We start from the raw sequence: 17,076 nt of genomic DNA, 5'->3' as shown, positions 1-17,076 counted from the left end.
TTAAAACAGTAGGAGTTATGCGGCATAAAGTAGAACGGCAACGATGCCTTTTTTGGTTCTCCCATATACTTGATAAGGCACTCTATTACTTCAAATGTAAAATCCATGTAGGTACATAGTCATGTAAAACTATATGTGTGACTACTTGGACCAAGGGCTGAATATTATGAAAAAGCTGGGTCGTACCTATATTATGGTTTGAAATTGAAAATATGTTTGTTCTACGTAAAATTGTACGATTATTTGTCGATATTCAATATTATAATAAATATATAATATCTAAATATATATTAGTCTTCCACCGAGTAGAGTCTTAATGGTGAATACTTGTAGCTATGTTATTTCTTTATAGTCGGCGATCTCAAGAATAACGACAAGCGTAGGCACTTCAAAACTATCTGCAGAGATAAAATACTATGGTCGTTGGAAACTTGGATCCATTCGATCTAAATTCAAGTTAAGAACTGTCAAAGTTGTATGGTGGAGGCACAGGGGTATAATCGTGACAGTTCTGACATTGCGAAAAAGAGACGCTTAGCTACATTAAGCGTGAGAAAGAAACGTTAAGCTGTAAATGTTTTTTGTCCTTTTTGCTGTGGCGCCTGTTTACGTCAGTTCTCTGTGCCAAACAATGAAACAAATGAAAAATCTGTGCCAAACAAAGGCTGACAGTTACAACAAAATTTTCTAAATGCTATTTATTTTTGATTTGCTAGTGATTTGTGGGTGTTTATTAAGTTTATTAGACTGTTATCATCACTTAACGAGTGTGTGACATGGGTGGGTGGATTTTGTTCGGTTGTATAGAGCATAATGAACGAAAACACGATGGAATGATGGATGAGATATATTTTCACATGTAAGTAGATACTATCAAGTTTAACAAGCTTACATTCATCATAGTACTATCTATTGGCTCGATTTTAATATAAAACGATACTAATTTTAATACTGTAAGGTCTTTTAGTATCAGTTTTAAGTAAAAATTACGAGGTACCATATCATAACAAATCACATGGTGTTGCAAGTTATTGAAAATTTATTTTACCCACAAATATTATAGTATGCAAAGAAAATACTAGAAATTGTAACGGACTCGGGTTGGGTTTACAAATGGGGCGCACGAATTCGGTTTTTGTGAAGATTGTATTTTGTAGAAGTCATTCTCCTCTTTCAAATGAGGTGCCTCTCATTGTGAGGAAACGTTCGTTTCTTTTTTTTTCTTCCATGTGTGATTTCTTCTGTATAATATAAAGTTTATTGTATTGATACGAAATACGTGTTTCCTTTAAAAAAAACCCCATCACATATTTGGCCCACGATTATAATGCTCATGCTCATCCATTTATCTCTTTCATAGGTTTCCGACAGAAAAAAAAATATCAAGAAAATGGATAGACATTACCGGTCGCACAAATTGGGAACCAAGGAAACATACAAAAATTGTGTTCGGCACATTTTGAAGAGGATTGTTTCGATTGGACGAAGACAATGAATCATACAATCCACTCAGTTTGTGTATATTAAATAATTATATTGAAATCAAATAAGTATGAGTAAAGTTTTTTTTCTTATATCGTCGGTTGACAGGAAAAACTCACTAAGGCTGATTTTTCAATATTCAGATAAATGTTATCTGGGTAATACAAACATTGAGAAACATTGAGACGCAACAGCATCAAAATTATTTCCCAGCAAAACTTTTGTCTGGCTATTGAAAAATTAGCCTTTAGTGACTTTTTCCTATCAACCGACGATATACTCAAGTTTTGTTATTATGATAAGTTAAATTTCCCCATATTTAGGTTTTATTTTTTTGTCGGCAACATCTATGGTTTGAGTGAGAAAGAGAATAGTGCACACGGCGATTGCGAATCTATTTGTAGTTGATCTGAGGGTGGAGGGTATTGTACGTGCTAAGACTTGAGTAAGTAGGTATATATTTACAATTTTACATCCATTTTTTAATTTAAGTACTTACCTAAAATAACGTTAAGAACATTAACCATTTCGCAGTAAAGTAAAATACCAACCCATATGTTAAACTGTTGGTAGGTATTTGTATGCAAAAGTTCTTGTTTGAACTTCGCCACCCTATGCGTATAGGTACATATAATAATTAGCAAAAGATACTGACTGACTCCTAGTCTGTAAGAAGATGTTAAATAAGGCGAATATATATAACTTCTAAAATATAAAAATATAACAACATTAAACGCTGATTAAATGAAACATTTTGGTCCTAAATGTCCCAATAACCAACTAAGTATATCCACTTTACCCTCAAACTAAATAAAAATAACTCAAACAATCCATACAAAGCAATAGCTACCTAATCCCCTACATTGTTATATTAGACAAGCAAGAACAAGATGCAAATATTTCAACACCAAGGAAATGAAATTACAATAATAGCGCACGAATAACTATCTTATCCTTATCTTGATCTAACTAAAAGTTGTTACTAACCTCAATAGGTCAGTGTTGCCAACATTCAGACAAGGGGGCGGGGCCTCAAGTGCGGCCTCGAGCCTCGGACTATATCTTAATTAATCATGGAGTGCCTTCATGCGGTTGGTTACATCGCTACAAAATTCTCCCTCTGGGTTCCTCTAAACTAGGATGAAGGTCACCTCTCTTTATTCTATTTCAGCTTTACAGCTTGGTAGAACCCTCCCTCTATCCTTTGATTACTTTAAGTTTGTTACAGCATCGCATCTTAACTGATATATTTTATCACATTTATAACTCTTTTATCAACTATTTAGTATTATTTAGATAGGTACTTTCTGTGCTTTTCTCAACGAATTTTTCTGTCCTGGGTATATAGGATTAGTGATGATTTCGAAATAAAATATCACCATGTTGGTATGCTCGTAAGAGAGTTTTCATAGGTATAGTATAAATGTGTTTACACTGATATTTTACAAATAAAAAATAAATCCGTATTAAACATTTTCATTCCGTCGGTTTTGAATACAACAAAAATAGAGCAAAAAAACTTTCGATATTCAGTTTTTACCGCGCATGGAAATAAACTGTTTCAGTAAAAGAGCGCTGTGGTTTTCAGTGCACCACATGCGTTGTACTATGCGCTTGATAAATACTTTATATCGGGCGATACATTTATGCAACCACTGGACTATTAAAAATAGTTTAGTAGGTAGGAACCCATATAAATAACTTGCATTATCATCGATGGATCACTACCTACTAGCCTCACATATGTAACTATTGCCACAGCACTCTATACATAGGACATACGGAAAAACCTATTGACATAGGCGTTATTTTGTCCAGTGTTTCTATATAACATAGTTTCTAAAAAAATCTATTGAATTTGGCCATAGGTAGGTACATTGTCCACTGCTGAAATTACCATTGATGAATTGTATCGACGAAACGCGAATTCTCGATTTCAAAATTTTCATATAATTTGTCGAATTTGAAGCGTGGTTGGTACCGAGGCAATATAATTATTGACTTGTATTGTATGAATGTCGACCTTTTGATGGCGTAAATTACATAGGTAACGCACAACTCCCAATACGCTTCAGGAGAAATAGTAGTTTACCAATACCAATGATGTTTACTAAAAACGTTACCAAAATAATTATATTGAATACAGTCATAAAAAATACATATCAATACAAACCTACCATCCATTCATATTTTAGTTACATACAAAAAAATGTGGCATCCAGCGCCACCCTTACTAAGCGGTGGGGAAAAGTTGAAACACGAGTTTCACTTGGACATAGCAATGGCATCATAGTTGTTGTACCCCGCGGAAGATGGCGCTAGCTATTTCTAAGCATCCACCGTAGTGACTGGCTATCAGGATAGATGGCGTTGTAACAGTAAAGTAGGTTTTGGTGTGGCGCCCAAACTAGGAGCTTAATAAATTACTATTGGCGCCCAACTAGGGTTTTTAATTACTATTGCCGCCCAACCATGCAAAAGATGAAAGTAGTTAATAATATTGTATAGTTTATTCTCATACTATTTATTTCGGAATGAAGGTGATGATGATATACTTTGTCTAGAAGTAAGTATACTAAATACTTACATTTGCATGATTTTTTTAAATTTCAATTTAATGCACATAATAATAAATATTTAAATTCTAAAATGTAGCTTTCATTTTAATCTGGTATAAAAACAATAAAAAGGCAAAAGCAAAAATAAAATAAAAATACCAATAAAATTACCCGCATAGGTACATTCTATTGTCAATAGTAGAAACAATATTTTGTATCGACGGAACGTGTTTACACAGTCACTTTTCTATTTTATAAAGCGGCGCGTTTGCTTTATTTCGCTCAAACAGAATGAAAGTAAAAAGTAATTTTACGTTTATTTGCCCAATTTCATTCCAGTAATATCTTGGGACTGTCTTAATTTGAAAAAGCTAATGTAGGGATGTCAAGTTCCGTTCTGCTTTGTTTGTAGCGCCGCACAATGAATCATGGCCAGTTGGCAGTTGGCACGCAGTTGGCAATTGGCACGCAATCACAGCGCCTCCTTCTTCATTACAACACACTTTTTCCGCCCTTTTGTCTCTATTTTTTCGGCGAAAAGCCGTTTATCCACTTTAAGTGTAAGAGGACGGTGAAAGGAAATGGTTGTCAGCTGTTAGGAAGCCTTGAACATCCGCTGGGCTCGTTCGTTGAGAGGATTTTTTATGCTGAATCATTATCATAAATATGCTAAGGACATTCAAATGACATCTACCGCGAATTAGTGATTTCACGCTTTTTATTTGTTCCTCCACTGAGGACGGGAATTTGGAGTGATGGGGAAGAGGCGTTTCCTTTATTTTGTTTGAGACATTTCTTGGAGGCAACATGCGTCTGTACTTAGCGATGGGCCTTTGGCACTGTCTGTCAATATCCTATCTTGTTGGGAAACTTTTCAAAATTGGAATTCCAAAGTTCAGAGAGACGTGCCGGCTCGCGAGCACGCTCCACGGCTCCATCTCTCAAAGGAAATTCGGTAACGGGCCGTGTATTTACGCGGGAATTGAATTATCTATATCTACTTCTTTTTGTACATATATGTTTTTGTACTTAGTTACAGAACGTGGAATTGTCAAATAAAGAAATATTGGAAGCGAGAATCGAATTTGTGTTTGACGAATTCGCGTCTAGAAAGCTGTTAGTAAAGGCGTTTGTCACACTTCAGTGAATGGGTCTTGATTCGGCCTAACACGACGTAGCGAAACTTTAGCTTGTTAGTTGACAAAGTAAGCTCTGAAATGGAATGAGTACCTAAAGCGTCAGAGGCATTATTGGAGAGTGAAAATGAGTCTAAAGTTGCATCGTAGGGATTAAACGGAACCCAATTAACGGGTGGGCCGAGGCTGCTGGACTCAGTATCAGATTAGCTTCTCCGCTGGATTACATTACCCACTGGCCGTCACGGCGGCGCGCTTGTCTAGTTTATCTCCCTCAATCCAATTATAATTGGATGGCATTCAATAATAATGCAGATTAGGCGCACGTATACCATAATAACTGGTCGCTCGGCGCGTCATTCCGTCTGATTGGTTGACTCCAAACTAATATAGTCATAATAACTGCTTACTAGTCTAACTTATTATTAGCTACATAGTACTTAATTACCTAAAATGAGACTATAATATGATACAGTGGTATAGCTGCATATGTACTTAGCAGTCAAACTTATTACCTACTAATTACCTATTATGTACTTTGAATAATTAGATCTTAATAAAGCAGTGCTACCATGCCCTATAATCATACTATGTTAAGGAATTTTTACATTAAAAATACGACTATTTTCTTTATGAAAAATTTAAGTATTTTTCACACAAGAGTAGACACACCAAACAATTAATCAAACAGAGAATGCATTGAAAAGTTGCATTATTATCCGTAGGATTAATTAAAAACTCGTGCGGCGGCGGCGCCATCTAGAATATTCAGTGGAGTTAATCTAATAGCGGCTCATCCCGGGATGCGATCTCGTGTGTGACACTCATTGGATTGCGTTAATCTTCGGCCCAACTTTCATGTTCTATCCGGTTATAGCCGTTCGGCTTTGTACCCAGGGATTAAAGCTCAAAATGCAATTTGTCGGTCGCCAGGACAAGTTTGATCTTGGAAGCCGGTACATTTAATTCCGGAGTAGCATACTCAGACTCGTTTATGGGCATCCAGAATTGTATTTTAATATTTAGACATAAAACATAGGCTTTTCTATTATTGTACTGTAGTTTTCTCTCTTTTAATCATCTTCATCGATCGTTGGCCAACGCATGTGTCCTACCAGCAGATACGAAGGTAAGTCGTGCGTAAAAATCTGAGCGACACGTCTCAGTAAGCAGCTGCTGTAGACCGTCCAGATATTAGGTCCAGCACAGCCACCTAATACCTACCTAATGTTAGTCACATGAGAACTAAACCAATAAAAAACGAATGTAATTTCGATTAGACTTTTTCAGTGTTGTTGCTTGTAACACAATGAATTAAGTATCGAGCCGAAATTAATGTGTTCACACGTACCGCTTACTGCGACACATTAACCAGTATTAAGTGAGTAATCTAGCGATTGATTGAACAAAACATGGATAGTTTCCAGTGATCCACCTCGAAGGCTTATCCTGACTTATGTTAAATCGAATTATTGCGCGTCCTATAATGGAAGCCGTAAACTAATTAATTACTAATACCTATTGCGGTTCCGTCTGTCGCTCTGTAATGGAATTTGCGGCGATTATTGACAAATCTATCTGTATACGAGTACTGGCATTCTCTTTAGTGATTTACTCCATAAACCATAACTTGCATATCATTAGATGTATCTAAACTAAATAAAATTTAAGAAAGACCTATCTACAGAGATAGCCTTAGCCTTAGCTGACCGAGAATGATCCCGAGTAACTATAAAAAAATATTAAATCTGTATTATGCAATAGTAATAGGAGACAAAAATTTAAAGTGACTCGTGTGCCCCGAAAACATCTGAGACACTGTGTGATGTCACTGGATGTCTGGTCCAATGTCCGATTTGTCCCCAAGCTAGTGCTCGGCATAAGGCAAGCGTGCTATCATTTGTCCATTAGCCTTTTCATCTTTTCATCCCCGTCAAGCTCGGCTGTGGCCATCAGCGGGGCATGCTGGTCACGTGGCGGTGCCGACAGATCACCTGCGTGTCTCGACCCTTGGTGTGTCAGATTTGTTACCCCCAACGAATGCTAGGGTTTTTTTTTACTGACAGTGTGTGTTTGTTTGTAATTTGTGTGGGGTAATCCCAAAACGGATAGAGTAGTGGCAATGAATCCAAACCCAACCCAACAAAGTCTTCAAGAAACCTAAATGACGTAAAGCAGCACGACTCAAAACATAATACGTGTGATGTAAATGTAACACAAAGTCGTGGTTCGCGGTCACGTATCAGCGGCTGAGAGAAGACAGCTGCATGAAATATACGCTCAACGCCACGTCCACGCCACGCCACACCACGCCACGCCTCGACACGCGCCGAGAAATGCATACACTTATTACTTACTGACCTCATTCTGACGTCAGCCTGTATATGAGAGTACAAGATATTTGGACAAATGGGATTTGTAAACGAAAGCCCGTTCTCGAAAAATATAATGTTTGTGCTTTTGTAGTTCGCCAACGTTGTAATCTAATTGATGTAATGTATGTGTATTATCTATCGAATCTAGGTGTGTTGTATGACTTACAAAGGACTTCAATAGGTCCCATTAATGAGAAATATTATTTTAAAATGGTTAAAGTAATATATATTCTAAAGTATCTAAGCTTTTGTGTGTCATTGAAACTTCCGAAAAATAAAAATGTCAAAGCTAAAACCCTATCACTACAAAACACACAAATAAATAGTTAACAAATGAACGTTTTTTTGTAACAGGAAGGTGGTTGATAGTGAGTACAAACAGTTGAACCCAGCCACGAGTACAAAGGGCGAGGCGACACAGACAAACAAACAGTGAATCTGCTTTATTTATATGAAACTGTACCCAGCATCAACGTAGCTATTAGCTGGGAAACGCAGACCTACGATTGGGTAGAAGTTCAGAGCTCCTTTTTAAGCTTTTAAAGAAATAAGAATATACATTTTCTTACTAATATAACCGTTAATCAATCACAAAAATAAATTCGCAAAGTTGGGTACTACGACAAAAATATTTTTCAAAACTAACGGTACAGAATTTTTAGTATTCTCGAAAAAGTCAAGTCTAAAATTTCTTGTACAGACTTGGACTTGGATTTATTATTAGGATTATTACCCAGTCATATTATTAGCGTCAATCTCTGACTGCCAAGAGAATAATATAGGTCAAAAGTCTATAGGAAACAGTTAATAATTCGATCGGGAAACTCCTTTTCTGTATCTATTTACGGGTAGGGCATATTATATTATTAGTGCCTCTATAATATAGTAGGTACCTGTATGTTTGAATATTACCTATAACAAATTTCGACATTTTGAAGCATACGACTTTATGACTTTAATTCATGATAAATGTATTAAATAAATCTCTTTAATGATCCGTAAATGTTTCTAGTTTTACGGACAAAGTTTTTATGTTACTTTTAAAAGAAAATTTGTGAACGTCCCAACTTGTATAAATTAACTTTCCAAAAGTTTCTTCAACCAAAAATATGCTCTGAGTGGGATAGTATTTTTTTATATTTCATAGAATCAGTGTCTTGTGAGTATGATCCGTTTACTATACAAACTCTCATGCAGTAGGGTATTAATTAAAATTAGAAAATCTTTGTGTAGAGTCGTAACTCTATGGTGTTGCCGGAGAATCTCTAATGAAACCGACTGTGTTTATTCTGCCAATACAAAATGAGAAATGAATGCGACAAACCTTAAATAATTTGTAGAGACAGTACCTATTAGAGATTTATATTCAGTATAGTTTGAGGCAAGGATCACAGTACCGGGTGATTGTATAAATTTGCATAATCGCTGTTATTAAAAATATATTTTATATACCATAATTTCGTTCTACTCTACATAAGTGTGATCATGAGTAGCTGTAACATACCTCTGTTCAAGGAAAAAAACATTATCTATAAGTTTGATGATCTTACTTATATCTCCTGTACAGTATGTTATCTCTATGTGTGCTGATTCTGACAACGCGTTTCATATTGATTTAAAATTGACTTCATCAAAAGTCCAGCGTTCTTTCCTAAGGTATGAACTGCAGTACCATATAGGTAGGTACTTTAACTGAAAAATTTTGAACATCTGTTAAGCTAATGAACAATTTTATTGGAATGCACCAATCACGCGCAAACAGACGTCACAATAGAACATGCCACGTAGATCCTACAGTTGATATTGCAAATTGCAATTTACAATACCATTTTCTTGTGGACAATAGTCATAATAAGAATCCTACCCTTGGTCACAATTCTACTAAAGAATGGTGGAATAACATATCGTTGTGATGGTTTATGTTTTATAATCCCCCTATTTTAGTTTAGGTTAATTAATTTTAGAATTAATTGTTGCAATTTATGTTTTAGTTAAAAATTAATGCCTGTATAGGTAGATATAAAATTAACAATATAGTTTTCAGTACATCAACGATAGTCTTCCTGCTATTTATTGATACTGTGATAAATAAAATAATATAAAATAACACAGTTTAATTACTTGTCATTGGGATCTCCAAAGGGCCACGACAATACTTCCCAGCCGCATCCCTGTATGTAGGTACTAGAACAATTACTAAATAGTAACGGAACATTGCTTTTCTGCTGCTTATGGTTGATTCTTACCGGACTCGTCCGGCGTGGCCTGCAAGCCCGATCCCCCGGATCAGGCCGGCCGCACGCACCACTCGCTGTTTGTGTCGGCCCGCTAACCAAACAACTTGTAGGCCCTTTATTACACTTGTTCTTTTCCGTTCACAACCCCGTAACGGCTCCGATGAAATATTGTTCCGATTTCCGATTCAATTTCGCTGTTTAAGGTACGGCTTTCCCGCGTTTATGTCTTGTTGAGTTGACGCTGAGGGCGTGTTGGCTTTTCAAATTGCTTTTGCATTGCGCCTGATTTATTCGGCTTCATTGGCTTAGAAAACTGTTGTTTGTATTGTTATCCTATTAGGATTTTATGTTTTATTAAAACATTAATAATATTTTTTCTAGTTTTATATGTACCTACACAAAAGCATAATGACCACTCGTCTCAACATCCTTTAAATTTAATTATTATCATGCCGCGTACTTAATTTCTTGAGCAACAGACCTAGCACAAGCACCCCAATGACTTGTATAAATTGTCGGGTTGTTGAATTGTTCTAACTTTTCCGGCGGAATATCATAAACTATTCTTCACCTCACTGCGTCTCATACACCTACCACCCAATAACACAACCTCTCCTTGCCCACAGACGTATGACTAACATGGCATGAGCACGTCTAGCAAGATGGAGCGCGAGCGCGCGGGGCGGCGCGCCAAGGCGGGCTCGCTGAGCGGGCTGGCGGGCGCGGGCGCCGGCGGCGGCGGCGTGCGGCGGCAGCGGTCGTTGGAGTGGACTGGTATGAATCACCACCATCATCATCATCATCACGATCCATCACGTCCCCACTGCTGGAGCACGGGACATCAACGGCTCCGGCACCTGTCAGGACATCAGGGAGGGATCTCACCACTCCGAGGCGATTCTCCTTGTGATTAATGTGGCTATACGCTCTGCAGCGGCTAGATCCACTGCTCCATGAATCCTTGATGTCAGACTGTTGTCTGACCGAAGCTATAGTGCCTGTAGTTTATGACCGAGTTATCGAGAGCTACAGGGAACTAATGCACTCTATATCACGTTGTTAGGAAAAGCGGGTTGCTTGACACCAAGCTAATTGACCTGTAATATGGGTGAAGGAATGCTAAAAGATACATAGGTACGGTAGTAACTTTCTTGTGCCATAAGTTGACGCGCTTGGATAGATAGATCGAATTTGGTAAAAAAAAGCATGGGACGATCATGGGAACTACCTTTCACCTCTAGAGTCATAGAGACCTCATACAATGACAAGGGTTCAGACAAAGTTCAGTGTGCAGTCACCAAACGCTGATAAATTTTAGGTCTCTGGGTCTGCTTCTTTCTTGTCAGCAGTTAACCCCGGGCGGGTTCTAGTTATTGTATTAATGTGATGTTTGTTTGCAGGCGACCGCTACAGCAGCTCGGACGAGGAGCGGCCGCCGCAGCCGCCGCCGCTCGCCGACCGAGTGTTCGCCTCGCTCCTTGCGCAGGCCACGCAGCAGTTCGACGGTGAGTCGGACAGAGATGGATATATGTTTCAGTAGCACGTCATTAACAATTAGGAAAAGATAACTTAATTAAAAACTTAATCAAAATAAGATAAAATTTACTTAGTAGCTTAAAATAAATATTTCCGTACTTTATACAGCATAGTCCTCACAAAAAAGTAAAAAAAAACATTCAGTTCATTTAAAAAGTCCTCACACAGAACAAATGTGTATGTGTATGTAACATAACCAAGCATTAGACGCGGGCGGAATACCAATTCTTTAATATTTAGCTCGCGGCTACGGCCGGCGTAGCAGTTGCTACGCCTGTCTACGGCGTAGTGCGTAGCAGGGATGAGCTAAAAATTTGTTATTCACCGAGTGACATAGGCTGGCCGCGGCCCCAACAAGTGGGATCATTAGTAGGGGTTGCGGGGTGAGGCAGGGGGGCGGGAGGGGGGCTTATACTGATAGGGGAGTGCCCTTCCATGGACTTGCGAGACCAACTTTACACGTAAACCTCCGCAACCTGCGCTGGACGAGTCTTTTAATTGCAAGAAGTTGATCTTACGGCATCTGTGTTCTTTCTATAGTTGTTGGTTGCTGCCAGCATTTATTCGCTTTATTTATACGGTACTATTATTTTTTATTCGAGAAACTTAGATGAGATGTAGTTTGTACAGTAATATCACCGGAGAGACATTTTTGTAATTTGATGCTAACGTTAGATATCTAAAATGGCCGAATAAATTCGTTGTTAAACATACAAATAGGCTTAACGATTCTCAATGGGAATCCAAATAGTAATCTATCGAATTCTAACACCTGGAACAATGTAAAAGCGACCCATGTCCTGGTATATTTAGAGTTGAGTTTAGGGTTGAAGGTTAAACGATGCTGTTTGAGCTTCGGCTTATGACGAAAATTCGAATGTCATTTTGTATGAGAACGTAAGTGAGTCTAGAAGCCAAGGTTTTACTGGTAGTAAACATCGATTGGGTGATCCTAAGGGTCTTATATATGCTTACAGGAATAAGCGCCTTTTATTGAGGTATTTTGCGGCGGTTCTTTAGTCGAAGGGTGCCAATGCCAATGTATGGGTATATTTTCTGCTTTTTTAGCTTTTTTGAGGCACTGACAAGAATTTGATAAAAATAATAATACCGCAACGTCCTGACCCCTGAAATGCATAAATATGTAGATATTAATAAAATTAATGCAAAAGAAGAAATGTGTAGTTTTTTGGAATTATTATGTAAAATAACAACAGTACATATTTTTTTCGAGAAAGTTCTCTTTATATTGCAATGTTATTGCCTCCTGATATGAGGAAGCCGGCTTCAATTTTGCGTGGCTTATATAATATTATAATCATATGCCGTAGCATGGGGTTGAATTTACATAGTATGACAGGGTTACATTATCATAGGTTGTTGGTTATCGGGTTCAATATTAGATGTTACTGGGCTCGTGCATTCTTAGCCTTTTCCACTTTGCAATATCCGTGATAAGGGTCAGATTGCAATGTCATATTGGATTTTGTTAATAAGTGAATGTACTTATTAACGTTTTTACTCTTTTTATTAACGGTCGTTAAGTAACACTTGGTTATATATTAACATGTTTTTGTACCTATTAACTTTAGAAGCAGTAATACTCCTGAAGAATTTGAATAAATAAACAAAACACAATAATTGTCTAGTAATCATTCGAAATAATAAACCGTAGTAATTGTTTGTTCACCGAGCTGAAATAATAACACTTCACCATGATATCTCTTGAGAACCATGGGATTAATATTAGGCCTGCTCAATATAATAAAAGACTCCAAATTCGTCGAAACGGATCTTCTTATGAATTTCAACGACTTAATATTCACTAAACAGTCCTCAGAACGCGCTTTAAATATCCGCCATTGAATAAAAGATTTTATTAAATTCCCGTTCCGATGGGAAACAATTTAGTACGGATGAACAGCGCCGAATTTACAATTATTCTTAAATTTGTTTCGACAAATCACCCTAATTTGGTTTATTCGATTTACAATTATTGTATGTTATGAAAGCAAATATGTTTTTCATACTCATGCTCGGAAAGTAAGTGTATTTTGATATTATAACCGTACCATTAGAATGATTCTATTACTGACTAAATTAACATAAAGGTTACATAATTGAGCTTCACAACAAAAGCTGCAGTTCGCATTCATAAAAAATATACTTACTTAATTTAAATAATATTTGAGAATCAACATTTCCCATTAACTGCTTCGATGCCGGCGATCGCCTCCGATAATTACCAATTAGCTGTTATCCGGGTGTCAGTAATCGAGTCCAATGCGTCCTCTGCACGGCGCACTCTGCGTTCTCAAACGACATACAGCACATTCGTAGTACATCGACGCACTAGCTTTCAATTGCGAGCAGAAATAAGTTCAACACGCAGCAATGCATTGGTAAATCACACTCTCTTCCGAAACGCTCAGTTGGCAGGAATAAGGCGCCTGTTTTCCTGCCTCGGTGGACCCGACCATGCACCGGTATGTAGTGTAAATACGTACTTAATTAGGATGAAACCATACACGGTGTAGCGCAAACACGCGTGGTTCAGACAATCGCAGCTGAACTAGTACTGGTGGTGGAAATGATAGATGTGTTTAAGTACCTAAGTTCTTGGTAGTGATCTACAAACCTAACTACGTGGTGAAAAAAAATCGCGGTAAGAGTAGATATTATCTAAATTTGGACGGTCGAATGGCGTAGTGGTTAGTGGCCCTGACTGCTGTGCCAAAGGTGGCTGGGGCAGATACCTATTTGTTTAAAGACAGATATTTGTACTCGGGTCTTGGGTGTTGATATTTATATTTAATATGTATCTATCTATGTATTTGTGTAGATATGTCAGCTGTCCGATACCCATAACACAGGCTCTGCCTAGCTTGGGGTCGGATGACCGTGTGTGAGATGTCCCCACATAAAAAATATAAACGTTTAAATACGACGCTTATAAATTGCTTAAGATATACTTGTGTAGTTAATACAAAATAGGTTGCATTATAGGTTTTTGACCAATTTACATATTGTGCCCAAAATCGACAAAAATTACATGGATAGGTTATACTTGTAATAGTTTATGCGCTCAATCAAACAGCAGAATATGAATCAAACTAACACTAAGTATATAAAATAAAAGCTTACAAAAAGAAGAAAATATCTGTGCATACAACCAACTCTTATAAAGATACTATTCCCAGTGGCCGCTGCACTAAAATTTTACAACGCAACTTTTCAAGTCACACAGCTCATTTAATTTGCCCGTACCACTCCGCCTACCCCTGAAATTTTCCACCGAGCTTAATCGAATCAGCCCGGCAAAAAGCAAGGGTAGGTAATGTTTCAGGCCTAATTGTGGACTCAACCTAGACTGATATAATTTAGTCTATTACCTTTGATTTCGGTCGCAGCCAGTAATGTGATTAGGCGATAGTGTATGGGTGCTTTAATGCATGGGTGGCGGGCGCTTCCTGTCTGCTATAGATCTATTCGGTATAAATAGTGTCAAACCAGACTGGAACTAGAGAGTAGGGGTTGTCACCACTTTACTTTGCCCTTTTAAAATAAGCAGTAACTTAAGCATAGAAGTTCAATAAAGTAAGTTCAATAAGCATATAAGTCCATTTGTCCAATGTATAGCTATCTATAAATCCGTGGATATATTATGCTGAATGAGTGAATTATATAAGGTCCATTGAATTTCTGTCCTTAATTAACATACTTTTTTATTAAAATGATAAAATGTACCTTTTTTGGTTTTGGCTCATTGATAACTATCAATTAGCTCACCCTTTATGCCACCCTGTTTCAAATTAATAGTGTATACCGAATGAACAAGCTCCATGCATCACGCGCTACCACTGATCGATGCGTCTGCATCAGTGCTTGTTTGTGGCATCAATTAAACATTCGAGTACCTACAATTTGATGCCTTCCTTTATGATTAATAAAATCACCTCTTTCTTTTATTTCTTTCTAGTAAAGATAAAGTTTCTTTGAAAGCTCATGGCGAACGCATAAATAATGCATACGTCGAGACGAAACTAAATATGAAAGAATGAAGAGCCAAAGTTAATTTAATTAGTAAAGCAGAGCATCTCAAGTATTCGGAAGTAAGTTCTGTAGCTCATGAAGGAACAAGTTACGTTCCATACAAAGTTCTAAGTCAAATATGAATATAAGAGCCGGTTGGCACAACATGTTGGCTGAGCCCGACTGGGGCGCGCGACTTTCCTTGCACATATTTACTTGCATGCCTATGCACACTTACTTACCTGAAGTAAAATTTATGCCAAGCTACAGTTTGCTGTTTTGCTTTTGTTTATGTTATGGGAATTTTAATGGAAAATTTGCTCTTTAACCTCGTGTACACAGGCCACTTGTTACTTATGCATTAGCTTGATTGTTTTATATAACATAGGTAGATAATAGGGCGATTTCAAATACTGCAAAACTCAATTGCTTGACAATATTTAACGTAGTAAGTAATCTACTTTTGCCTCTCTTGGTATAAAAATATGTAATACTATAACAATTCAGTTGCTAGAAGTAGGTAACCTAAATGAAACCCTATAAAAAAATACTCATGCAACAGTCGCGCTATGCACTGAGAGTGGAGAGCGGCAGTTTCGTTTCCGGTTCATATTTCCTCGGAAGAAGCGATATCGGGATTGTTATTAGAGGCGAGCTCGGCAAGTACGCAATATCTCGGGGACTTCCCGCAAGAATCCTTACAAAAACCATACTGCGTTATTGCATGGAAATTCTTGAGCCTGCAACTCTATTCACTCGCTCTCTTTTGTAAGGCTTTCCTCGCAATGTTCCCAGGTTATTGTTTTTCAAAAGCGGCCGCCGTCTGATATTACCTTATCTGAATCTCAAGCAGATCTTTTCAATTAGGGACGAAGTCTAGTTTTCTTATTACAGTTTGTATTCTGCGCCCTCGCGCCGCGCCGTCCGCACGAAGTGTGAATGCTAATAACAATGGGATTAAGATTTGGAGGATACTTTCGTAATCCAAAAATAATACATAAGCAGGTATTTTGAAATGTTTTGCGTCGCATTTAAAGTTTCCTTTTTTTCTGATAAACAAAATAACATACGTTGGTTAAGAAAATATTTGAATTTATGCATAATTAATGAAAACAAAAAAATCAACCTTATCAATATTAGGAAATTATAACTGGGAAGTAACGATATGTACAATACATACGCACTTACTAAAACCTTTTTATAGCAAACAAAATGCGGAATTAATCAGTATTAGTATGTTTGAAAGAATTTCCTATTAGGGAATAGGGAAATGGTTTCCATTTAGACGGTGTTAGGGCGGCGCATGATGAATGTTCGCGCGGTGACAGGTGACTTTGCTAGTCCACTGAACGCGTATTAGGTGTCGTTCCGTCTCGGTACTACATAAAAAGGTACCATGAGTGCCAGAGAGTAATAAATAATGCACTCACAAGCAATGAAAGTTTTAGGGTCTGCATTATTGAAGTGCATTTAAGATCTATTCTATTCTATTCTATTCTATTCTCTGTGGGGGTGTCAGTACCTGCACCTGGCTCTCTCGAATGGAACCTTTGTGCATATCCCCAAGGTCTAAACTGCCTTCCTAAGCTTGGACCATTTCCCACCACGCTGGTCCACTGCGGGTTGGTGGGTTCACACATCTAGATGTGCTAAATCTAGATATGCAGGTTACCTCACGATGTTTTCCTTCACCGTAAGAGCGATGGTATACATTGTACTT

At 37.5% G+C, this 17,076-nt stretch overlaps 1 protein-coding gene across 1 annotated transcript in view; it reads left to right on the top strand.

The window, feature by feature from the left end:
- LOC105387609 (teneurin-a) overlaps window positions 1-17,076 on the top strand; it is a 331,961-nt gene that overhangs the window by 72,928 nt on the left and 241,957 nt on the right. The window contains exons 3-4 of the mRNA XM_048624883.1: window positions 10,415-10,562; window positions 11,189-11,293. Of these exons, the coding sequence (XP_048480840.1) occupies window positions 10,433-10,562; window positions 11,189-11,293 (235 nt within the window). The 5' untranslated portion in view covers window positions 10,415-10,432. The remainder of the gene's footprint in view (window positions 1-10,414; window positions 10,563-11,188; window positions 11,294-17,076) is intronic.

The sequence above is a fragment of the Plutella xylostella genome, chromosome 13 (genome assembly GCF_932276165.1).
Source record: "Plutella xylostella chromosome 13, ilPluXylo3.1, whole genome shotgun sequence".
Classification (NCBI taxonomy): domain Eukaryota; kingdom Metazoa; phylum Arthropoda; class Insecta; order Lepidoptera; family Plutellidae; genus Plutella; species Plutella xylostella.
This window is presented reverse-complemented; position numbering and strand designations above follow the sequence as displayed.